This window comes from Rhinatrema bivittatum, chromosome 13, assembly GCF_901001135.1.
Source record: "Rhinatrema bivittatum chromosome 13, aRhiBiv1.1, whole genome shotgun sequence".
Lineage (NCBI taxonomy): Eukaryota > Metazoa > Chordata > Amphibia > Gymnophiona > Rhinatrematidae > Rhinatrema > Rhinatrema bivittatum.
This window is the reverse complement of record NC_042627.1, coordinates 2,761,942-2,774,012: the sequence shown is the minus strand read 5'-3', so window position 1 is coordinate 2,774,012 and position 12,071 is coordinate 2,761,942. Positions and strand designations below refer to the sequence as shown.

General features: G+C 43.2%; 1 protein-coding gene across 1 annotated transcript in view; it reads left to right on the top strand.

Annotated features, from left to right (window-relative positions):
- The window catches only part of LOC115075294 (fibrillin-3-like), a 144,571-nt gene that overhangs the window by 109,004 nt on the left and 23,496 nt on the right, over window positions 1-12,071 (top strand). Inside the window, exons 71-73 of the mRNA XM_029575587.1 lie at window positions 2,273-2,365; window positions 3,437-3,532; window positions 7,664-7,759. Coding sequence (XP_029431447.1) covers window positions 2,273-2,365; window positions 3,437-3,532; window positions 7,664-7,759 — 285 coding nt within the window. The remainder of the gene's footprint in view (window positions 1-2,272; window positions 2,366-3,436; window positions 3,533-7,663; window positions 7,760-12,071) is intronic.

Genomic DNA, 12,071 nt, shown 5'->3' with positions numbered 1-12,071 from the left:
CTCAATCACACAATTATACACAGGCTCTCTCTCTCTCACACACACAGACTCTCAATCACACAATTACACACAGGCTCTCAATCACACAATTATACACAGGCTCTCTCTCACACACAGACTCTCAATCACACAATTATACACAGGCTCTCTCTCTCTCACACACAGGCTCTCAATCACACAATTATACACAGGCTCTCTCTCTCTCTCGCACAGGCTCTCTCTCTCTCACACACAGACTCTCAAACACACAATTATACACAGGCGCTCTCTCTCTCACTCACAGACTCTCAATCACACAATTATACACAGGCTCTCTCTCTCTCACACACACAGACTCTCAATCACACAATTACACACAGGCTCTCAATCACACAATTATACACAGGCTCTCTCTCTCTCACACACAGACTCTCAATCACACAATTATACACAGGCTCTCTCTCTCTCACACACAGGCTCTCAATCACACAATTATACACAGGCTCTCTCTCTCTCACACACAAACTCTCAATCACACAATTATACACAGGCTCTCTCTCTCTCACACACAGACTCTCAATCACACAATTATACACAGGCTCTCTCTCTCTCTCACACACAGACTCTCAATCACACAATTATACACAGGCTCTCTCTCTCACACACAGACTCTCAATCACACAATTATACACAGGCTCTCTCTCTCTCACACACAGACTCTCAATCACACAATTATACACAGGCTCTCTCTCTCTCACACACAGACTCTCAATCACACAATAATACACAGGCTCTCTCTCTCTCACACACAGACTCTCAATCACACAATTATACACAGGCTCTCTCTCTCTCACACACATGCTCGCTCTCACTCATATACGGCCTGATTTTAAATGGCCGGCACGCATAAAAAACAGGTTACGTGTGTAGCCAGGCCTTGCGCACATTTTAGAAGATGCCTGGCCGCACGTGTGACCCTTGTTATGTGCACAAGTGACAAGCCAAAGAAAAGGGGTGGGAAGGGGCGGGGCTTGAGGCACCGGCTCTCCTTAATTGGAGCGGACAGGGAGGGAACTGGGGAAGGCCGTGATGCGTCGCTGCGTGAAACTTGCAAAATTCTACCCCCCCCTCACGCGCGCTACCACGGATTTAATAACATGCATGCGCCGACGCATGCATGCACCGGGTGGCGTGGACACGTGCGTATGTTTTTAAAATCTACCGCATAGGTTTACAATCACACACTTACATTCATGCTGTTTCTCAGTCACACACAGGTTCCCAATCACTCACATATATGCTGTCTCACACACACGCATGCGCTCTCAAACACATATGCTCGCTCACTCTCTCTCCACACCCCCCCCCCCCGAAGAATATCTAGAGGCAGCAACAGTCTCCTCCTCTTCCAGCCCTCGCAGCCTCGAGAAAGGTTACTCATCAGCCGCGGAGGTTGGCAGTGCTCCTCTTTCTGCTCCGGGCCGCACTGCTCTTCTTCAGGCCGATGCTGCACGCACTTCACCAGCACGGTCTCTTCTTCCCGTGCGCACAGCCGCTGCACACCACGTCCTCTTCCGGGCAGTGGGGCCGGGAAGACGAGACCGCACTGGTGTTGCTGGCTCCAGCTCTCCTGCTGCGTTCCGCCTGGGCTATCAGCACTGTACGCCCGGGTAGAGGAAGAGTTTCCATTTTGCTGGGGCAGGGGCAGCCCCTGGGCCAGCGGGGGACTGGGAAGTGTGGCAACACACCTGCACGTGCTTGGCGACACACCTGCATGTGCTTGGCGACACACCTGCATGTGCTTGGCGACACCCTGATGTGTGGCGACACACCTGCATGTGCTTGGCGACACCCTGGTGTGTGGTGACACCCTGATGTGTGGCGACACACCTGCATGTGCTTGGCGACACACCTGCATGTGCTTGGCGACACCCTGGTGTGTGGTGACACACTGTTTGAGAACCGCTGTCATAGGACATTCACTGAGAAAAGCTGAACTGAATAGGAAAAATGCCCTTTAAAATATAATGCAAACCTATTAACACATACGATCTCCAAATTTCACTGGATTTGATATATAAATACCTGAAAGTAATCATATAAAATGTTGACAGTTTTGAAGGATCAGTGTAGTATATAATCTTGCATCGAAGGTTGGGTGCAGCTGCAGTGAAATGTTCTTCAGTCCACACTGAGTGCCGCCTCTTTCTGGAAGTTCATGGTACTGATTCTCTGCTGAAATCTGTCAGGCTTATAACTGAGACTGTTATGTTCCTTGGGGGGGTGGTTTCAGCAATCTGCAACCAAGGCTGTATCAACAGCTGGTGTAGAAGCCCCGGAGTGTGCGCCTGTAATACCGGATTCACTGGAACGAACTGTGGCACAGGTGAGATTACCTGCATGGATGGAGAGAACAGGTAACGCCAGCATTTCCTAGCCAAATGCTGCATTTAGCTTGGCTGCTGTCCCTACTGCATTAGTCCCCAGGGTATATAATAGATTACTTCTTAGTGAGTACTAATAGTTTTTTTAAGATCATGGGTGCGGGGATTGGAGATGTGGTAATTTCAGACCATGCGCCGATTTGGCTAGAAATGACCATCCCTGGGGTAACGGTGACGGTAATAGTGAATTATAAAATATACTCTACTAAGAGCAAACAAATCTCCTGTCACACCCCTCCCAGGTCAGGGCACAGATGTCAGGCTGGCATCCTAACATGCAATACAAAAATATGAACATGAGGCAGACGTTGCCTGTGCACCAGAGATTTCAGTGGGTGGGTTATATATTCTCATTGGCATTATTCATACAAATTTATTTGAAAACATATTAATTCCCAAATAAAGAGACTGTAAAAGACAATGTAATAAAAAAAAGCATTTAACTCCGTAACTAGCATTCACAATTAAGGAAGAATATTCTCATTTTGTGATGGGGTTTCAGGAGGAGGAGGTTATTTGTGAAGTGAAAATTCCAAGATATTCTAGGCAGGAGATGCAACAAGAAAGGAAGTTTTTCTCAATTGATCCTGAGACGGGTGAAAGAGAACATACAGGAGCTAGGGACGGGGAGGGAACAGATGTAAACAGACAGAAAAAAAGGAGGAAAACCAAAGAGAAGTTTTTATTTAATGACAGCAATGAAAAAGAGAATTGAAATGCCAACAGATCTTTGTGCCGGGAAGAAAATGACGAGATCGCTATGGTTTACTAAAGTAGTAGGGAAAAAGTCTGAGCAAAACTACTAAGAGACACAGAAAGAGGAACGTGAAATAAATAAGGGATGTACAGGTATCTGCAGAGGATCTGGTTGTGCACTTACAGTGACCTGAAGGGTGTAAGTCACAAAGATAAACCCTTGACTTTGAGCTGAGAAATCTGTTTTGAGATGTTTGGAGAAGCTTTGCCTGTTCTTGGAAACGTGACCTGCTCGTCTGTTCTCTGTTTCCTCGCAGCTACCTGTGCCTCTCTCTGTATGAATGGAGGGACCTGCCAGGCCTCTGGGAATTGCTCCTGTTCTGTGGGCTACAGTGGAAGATTTTGTCAGAACTGTAAGTCATGGTGTAGTGATCTTCTAACCTAAGAATATCCTTTATCTTTTGGTCATCAATGTTACAACGTTATTGTTAAATTTTGAACTTATGTACACTGTTCCAAGTTTCATAACCTTGTTCTATGTAATGCCTTTTGGCAATTTTCATGTTCTGTTTCAATGTAAACCGATGTGATCTTTATTTCATATAGGAACACCGGTATATAAAAATCTAAAAATAAATAAATAAATAAATAAGAATATGGTATGGAGAGGAGTAAGCAGGGAGTGTATTCTCAAATGTATGACTGCTTTTAAGCTCCGCAAAGGCCACTCAGAAGCTGCAGGTTCCTGTGGAAATCTCGGGCAGCCAGTGCCATGGAAAGATGTGCTGTTTCCTGTGACACCTGGGGATGTTTTTGTTTACTACCATATCACTACGTTAAAAGGATGATCGCAGGGGTTTACAAATACAACACAGATGATAAAATCATTTTATGCATTTACAAATAATTCAATAAAACAAGCATGCATACTTAATAAAGCACAGTACGTATGCCTGCTGGAGTCTCCTCATAAAAGATACTTATAAAGGGTGTAAGAGGATGCAAACCTGTTAAAATAAATGACAGCCCTTTCTCTGGTAATCCAGGCCAGATTTTCCACTGCGCAGCCAGAAGTTTAGAAAATTGCCAGGAAGGTCCCAACAGAGGCAGAAGGGCAGGTTCTACAGATCTCTGGCTATGGCCAGGAGCAGCGAGTCCAGCGACTTCCCTAATTACAGAACAGGATGGGCAGCTTCATAAGATTTGTTGCCGCTCCCTTTTTATTTTCTCGTTCCCAAGTCTCCACTCTGGAGACCCAAGGGTCCTTCCTTAGGAAAACAAGGAGCTAGCAAAAGACACGTTGTCCTAACAAAGGATAACTAAAACGTTCACAACCTAAAATGGTAGCATGGGATTATTTACGCCAGGGATCCGCCATTCCTCTCCTCCACATGGGGAAGCTAAAACACACAGACTATTGTTTTTGTGGTCCCCCCTGTAATGGGACATTCCTCTTAATAGGAACCAATAGGGTTCTAGGATCTCCTCACGAAAGAAAAGTTGAAATCAACTGAAAACTGATTTACCTAGGGGGGAAAAAAAGTCCTTTTGCATCACTGCTGCTTTGAGTTATAGTGAAAAAATGAAATAAGATAATCAAGTGTCCAGAGCAGTTATCATACAGGATGGTCCTGGGGTAGAGCGCCGAGAGTCCATAACGTCCAACAGTCTGTGGCATCAGAGAGAGCCACTGAAATGAAGAGCACCACTGAGTACTGGTGGTAATTACAACGCCAGGCAAGGAGGAGACGGGATTACTGCTTACCAATGCAAGGTGCTCACCTGGACAATATGAATAATACAAGAGAATATTAGCAGTTATTAATTACTACATAACAAGTCGCTACTCATGCTAGAGACAAAATGCAATCAACAAGTTAAATTCTGGAAAATACCTAATATCAGTAAATTAATACAAAGAATATATAAACCAAAACAAAGCAAGTGTAGAAAAATAACAAAATTTCATGCAGTCAATAAAACAACAGTAATATAAATATAAAATATTGCATCAAAATATCAACCAGTCAAAATCACCAACATAGCTAACATTAATTTATCTATAAGTTTATCACAAATTAGATAGAAAAAATAAAATTTAGTGCATACCTATGTAATTGGCCAAACAGCAAATGAATCAAAACTACTGATAATTTAGATGGTAATATCACACTTACAAACAAGACAAGAAACTTTTGACCCCTACAGCATATCATCTCATTTATACAGTTTATATCCCAAAGGCCGATTTAAACAGCCAAGTCTTGACAATTTTCTTAAAATGAAAATTTCTTGTAAGCTTGGCCTCTCTATAGGAAGAGTTTTTCCATTCCAGAGGTAGATGACGAGAGTGTGTGCCTTGGGTGAAGCAGCCTGCGGTGACCTAATGTGTCTAGCAGGGGAGTAAAAGTACCAAAAGGTGAAGGAGATACATTGGACCCCTCATGTAAAGGGCCTTAAAAGCCAGGATCAAATTTTTACAGAGTGTGGCACAAACCAGGCAGCCAATGGCTATCAAAGCAAACAAGGGCGATATCATCTCTCCTTCCACACCCACTCAAAATCCTGACTGCACTGGTTTGGAATCGGGTGAATACTCTGAATAGATTTGGCTGGTAAACCTCCCAGCAGGGGATTGCTCCTGCCCTGTGAAGAGAGGAGAATAATGTTGGTTTGTTGTATGTCGGCCATCTCTGAGGAGCAGAGGGAAAGTTGAGATAAGCGGAATGCTAATACGTTAGTGTTCCTGCTACCCATGACACAGACATTGTGTGGAGAAAGGGGGATCTGTGATTTTAGGGGCATTCTGTCTTTTCTAATCGCTCAAGTTTGTAATGAGGGGGGGTTGGAGAAAAGAAATATGTTGTCAATGCCAAATGTCTGTTTATAGAGACCGAGAGTGCATCAGAAACAAATGTGCTCTTGGGTTCTTTGTCAAATTGTATTTGATTGAAAAGTTTAAACACAAAAAACTAATTGAAACAGGAAATGTCATTAAAATTTTCCAATTTGTTTCAAACAAATGCACATCCCTGATTCATTGTAAACGATGGGGTCAATATTCAAAATATATATTTTATTTACAGATCTTATAATTCGCAATTCTGACAAAGCTCAATGCAGAGAACAACAGGCAAATAATAAATCATATATAACAACACAATACAAAAGATTGTAAAGCCTAAAAATTACATAAATTGAATTAAAAGCTTGAATAAAAAGAAATGCTTTAAGCATTTTACAAAAGCGTAAATAATTGGTTTCACTACGGATTTCAGCTGGGGCAGCATTCCAGACCTCAGGGCCCATAACAGAAAAAGCTTCACTGAAGGTACAGACAATACTAACTGCCTAGAAGAACGTAACGGATGATTAGCAACATAACGAGTGATTCTATCATGCAGGCAAAAGGTTTCATCATAAATAGCCTTATGCAATAAAAGCAATGATTTAAATGTTATTCTCCAAGTAATACGTAGCCAGTGAACTCTTGCAAATGAAGATTAACACTGTCATTCCGCCGAAGGCCAAAAATCACACAAACTGCTGCATTTTGAATTACTTGTAAACCTGTATCAATTCCTTAGTCGAATATCAAGTTAGCCAGATAACTGCACATCTGAATACTTAGCTGGATAAGTTGTATCCATTTAAGTTTACAAATGCTATTGAGCACGACTAACCTAGATGAATAACTTATCCAGCTAAGTCTCAATATCACTACTTAACCAAGAACTTATTTATTTAATTATAACTTTTCTATACCGAAGTTCAAATAACAGAGTTAATTATCACTCCGGTTTACATTGCAACCATAAAAACAGTGACAAAGTTGTCTTACATAGAACAGGGGGAGAGAAAAACTTGGATACAGCTTAAGCATGGGGAGTAACGTGTCAAAACTTATCTGGCTAAGTAGCACCACCCCATTATTCCACTGCCTGCCCAAACTTATCCAGCTAAGTGGCAGCTGCTGAACTTAGACAAATATCCAGTGGCTGCCACTTATCCTGATAAGTCCTACTTATCCCGGCTAAGTCGCGTTTGAATATCAACCTCATTGTTATTTTCCCAGACCCAGGGGATTATTATCTGAATGTCATCTGCAATAAAAGTTATGAAAGGAAAATTCAATGTTAAGAACCAACAGTTTTACTGATATGATTGGGATGTGGCATCTTCTCCCTTCTTGAGGAGATGGATGCAACACCTTTACCTATTTGCACGTGAAAGTTGTATAAAAGGATGTGAAAGGGCCAAGTTTATAATTTGTTTAAGATTCTCTTCAACTAAAGCTTTCAATGACCTGGGAACATTGAAACATTTTATTGCTTCCTGTTTCTGTACAAGTTGCTTCTGGTATTCCCTAAAAGTCTTATATTTTCTGTAGGCCTGTAATGTAATTGGAATAACAATGACTATTGACCTCATTTTGACCTTAGGGGAAAAACTTTCAACCCTCTGAACTGGAAAATCTTTTTGGCATAATTCCCAAAGATGCGACTCAGAGTAGACTCACGTTGGTTTCTGTCTTTCTTTTGCAGCTACCTGTGCCTCTCTCTGTAACAATGGCGGGACGTGTCAGTCCTCAGGGAACTGCCTGTGTCCGGCAGGATACACGGGGAGATTCTGCGACAGCCGTGAGTTCTGACAATTCAGCAAAGTAGTTTGGCAAGATCTAGAACTGGTTAGGGATTAGATTACTGTCATTTCAACTCTAGCTACCCCTTTCAAGCATCTTTTTCCTGACTTGAGGTCCCAAACATGACACAGAGAGGGTTATTTTGTATTCTGTAATGTGCTTACCGACTTATTGAAGGGAAGTGACACAGGAAGCAAAATCAGCCCCATATCCTCCAATGTTTGACTTTAAAACGTTCATGACTATTGTCTTTTGCTATATTGATTTTGTGTTATTGGTATTACAGATAGATGAATCTCCTTTTACCTAGTTCCTATCTGACAATATCTGAGTCAAATCTACTAAGATAATTGGAGTAACGTTTAATCCTCTTAGAGGTTCTATGCATGTGTGCTAAGGTCCTCAGTGCACACATGCATAGACCTCAGTGCACACATGCATAGACCTCAGTGCACACATGCATAGACCTCAGTGCACACATGCATAGATCTCAGTGCACACATGCATAGACCTCAGTGCACACATGCATAGATCTCAGTGCACACATGCATAGACCTCAGTGCACACATGCATAGACCTCAGTGCACACATGCATAGATCTCAGTGCATGTCATGAGAAGAAGATAGTATGAACAAACTAAAATTTGCAAGCCAACATACGCAAATGGAGAGTCATATGCTGGGGGTTTACTAAATGCTCGGTAAATAAAGCATGTTCACCTTCCACTTAGTAACTGACCACTAGTTAATATCTATTTAGGATCTGGTGTTAACTAGCTACTCTGCACAGCAAGACTCAAAATCCCCCATGCTAAATATACCAAACTCAATGAGACGGTTAGCAGTGGGGATTCCCTCCCTTTCTCCCATGGCAAGATCAAGCCCCTGCTGGGTTATTCCCTCCCTAATCCCTCGCAGCAAGAAACCATCCACCCATGGCAATTACCCGCAGTAGAGGAAATGCCCCTGCCCCGAGCCTCTCTGACACCTCGAGCCTCTCTGGTACCCCTGTGGAAGATGAACTTTGGAGAGCCCCTTACAGGCAGGATGGATGGCAAATCGCCTGCAGTGCCAGTCTATATCAAATGTTGCCACTAGGGGCAGTTCACCATTGCAGGTAGGAAGGCCTTGCTGTCCCTTCTGCCCATGAAGACCAATGACCTTCAGCTATGGGTGGAGCTTATGACTCTGCGGGGTTCATCTATGGGGAGTTGATAGATTGAGGAGGAAATTTGATGACATTGGTAGCCATTTTCTCTGCCAGGATGGAGTCTGTGATCACATTGGGAGGGGGGGGGGGAGATGTTGGTTTCTTGATGATGGTGGGAGGAAGGAGGATGGCGGCTTGATCTTGTTTCAGGAAGGAAGGAAGAAATCGCCACTGCTAACAAGCCCATTTACTTCAGGTAGTTAGCAAGTGGGATATCAAATGGTAGTTTCATGCATGGCAGGTTTGTGGGGGTTACCATGCACACTGCTACCTCTGACGTAGTGTGACTGACATTTCATGTGCCAATGCTAAAATTATTTGTCTGCCATGTTAAATGGTGTTTTGGCCTGCTCATTGCCTTTGAAAATTATCCTCCCTAATCTTATCTGTTAACTTTAGCTTTTTAAGAGATGGAAGGCTAATACTGTACTGTTTATATTTTGTGTGTAGAGGGTTGGGAGCACGATGTAACTTTTATGCTGTTTAGATTTTGTCTGATAGGCGTTAAGATAATTAATAGAGTAACAGTTTTTATTGATATATATATATATATATATATATCTATGCATGTTTTAAAATGTGTCTATACATTGCCTTGGGCCTTAGGGATGGTAATTTAATAATGAGAAATTACTACTTACCTGATAATTTCCTTTCCTTTAGGACAGACAGATGAATCCAGAAACAGTGGGTTATGCCCCTCTACCAGCAGAGGGTTAAAATTATTATAAACAACAAAGAACTTGGATGTAACTATCATCCAGGGGCTTGTTCCTGGTGCAGAGGAATAACTCTGTTTTTCACATGGCGATGGATTTCACGGGCGTTAGGCTGATGCCTCACTGATTGGTCAGGAGCCAGATACAGATCTCTTCCCCTGCAAGTGTTTCTCACACTCCCCAAACAACTCCAAATACTGGGCTTCCCTGTGGGACCTTTGTCTTCCATGTGTAGACTGCAGCAAACGCCCCCCACTCTCAGATCCCAGGGACCTGGCAGCAGCATGCACATGGGTTCAGCAGAGAGTAGAGTCTCCCGGTGACTTAGAGTTAATCACCCACCAATCTCCAATCCGCCCAGTCACTGTTAAACTCCCAGCAGGGGACAGCGTTCCTGAAAGGCAGAGATACAAGCAGCACTTCTGCTGTCCCGTTCCCTAAAACTGCATTCCAGAAACCTGGGTAGATTTGAAATTGTTGTTCATTAGTGACGTCCTCCCCTGTACTCCACCGGCTCTTAAAATCATGTCTGAGGCTATGAAGTCTGTACTAGATGGCCTTTTAGTTTTCAGCTAGGAAGGGAATCCCTGGAGCAGGTGTTAATAGCTGAGCGCATTGAAAGGAAGTACAGAAAAGCAGAAAAAACTGCTTTTCTGTACTTCTTTTAAAAGTAAAAAAAAAAAACTCAGCTGGCCGCATTAAGAAGACCGACGCCAATGTGCTCGGTGCTCATAACCAGCAGAGCGCCGGTAACCGCGGGGTCGCGTTAACAAGGAGGCACTTGGGTTGCCCAAGCAACCCTATCGCTTCCTTGCTAAAGCGACCCCCTAATTATAATATAGCATGGCACCCCCTTGCAGGTGCCATGCATGCGTTAAGACTTTTAGAGCCCGCTTTCTGTGTTTTTTGTTTTTGCATCGGCCCCAATGTTAGGTTCCATATTAGGTGCTACAACCCAAGAAAGAGATCTAGGTGTCATAGTGGATAACACATTGAAATCGTCGGTTCAGTGTGCTGCGGCAGTCAAAAAAGCAAACAGAATGTTAGGAATTATTAGGAAGGGAATGGTGAACAAAACGGAAAATGTCATAATGCCTCTGTATCGCTCCATGGTGAGACCGCACCTTGAATACTGTGTACAATTCTGGTCGCCGCATCTCAAAAAAGATATAATTGCGATGGAGAAGGTACAGAGAAGGGCTACCAAAATGATAAAGGGGATGGAACAACTCCCCTATGAGGAAAGACTAAAGAGGTTAGGACTTTTCAGCTTGGAGAAGAGACGACTGAGGGGGGATATGATAGAGGTGTTTAAGATCATGAGAGGTCTAGAACGGGTAGATGTGAATCGGTTATTTACTCTTTCGGATAGTAGAAAGACTAGGGAGCACTCCATGAAGTTAGCATGGGGCACATTTAAAACTAATCGGAGAAAGTTCTTTTTCACTCAATGCACAATAAAGCTTTGGAATTTGTTGCCAGAGGATGTGGTTAGTGCAGTTAGTGTAGCTGGGTTTAAAAAAGGTTTGGATAAGTTCTTGGAGGAGAAGTCCATTAATGGCTATTAATCAATTATACTTAGGGAATAGCCACTGCTATTAATTGCATCAGTAGCATGGGATCTTCTTAGTGTTTGGGTACTTGCCAGGTTCTTATGGCCTGGATTGGCCACTGTTGGAAACAGGATACTGGGCTTGATGGACCCTTGGTCTGACCCAGCATGGCAATTTCTTATGTTCTTATTTTGTCACACGCACACACACCCGAGTTCATCTATGCCTTGGGCCTAGAAGGTTATCCTCCCCCCCCCCCCCCCCAACAGAAAGAATCCACCCCTTGAGGCAAGAGGAAGGGGAAAGCAACTGAGAAGCTAACCCCATTTAAGAAATGTTTTCCTGGCCCTTTGGGATCCAGCTTCTCTTTGAAAAAGGGCTACACCAGGCTGAGGCAGCCATGTTAAGAAGAGCTGAAGATGTCCCAGAAGCAGCAAATCAAGCAGCCCTGCTGCACTTTTATAACAATGCTATACTTAGAAATCCATTGCAGTCATCTGTATTGATAAGAAAACCATGTGATATGAGGGTTGCTGTGCTCGGCTTGAAACGTCAGTGGAGCATAAATGAGAGCAGGTGAAAGAAGCAGAGCAAAGCAAGCGTCATCTCGCACGTTTTTCTTACATAGCTTGCAGCAACAATATAGAGAACGGCAGTGCTTGTCTAAGGTGAATTTGTTTTGGTATCAGTGCTTTTATAACGAGCAGGAAAGTATAGTGAGACTGCAGAAAGAGCACGGGAAGGGGATGTTTCACATCTTTTGGCTATAACTTAACTCTAGCCCTTACTCTAAACCACTTCCTCCAGCTCTCTCTTCTTTGATGGTCA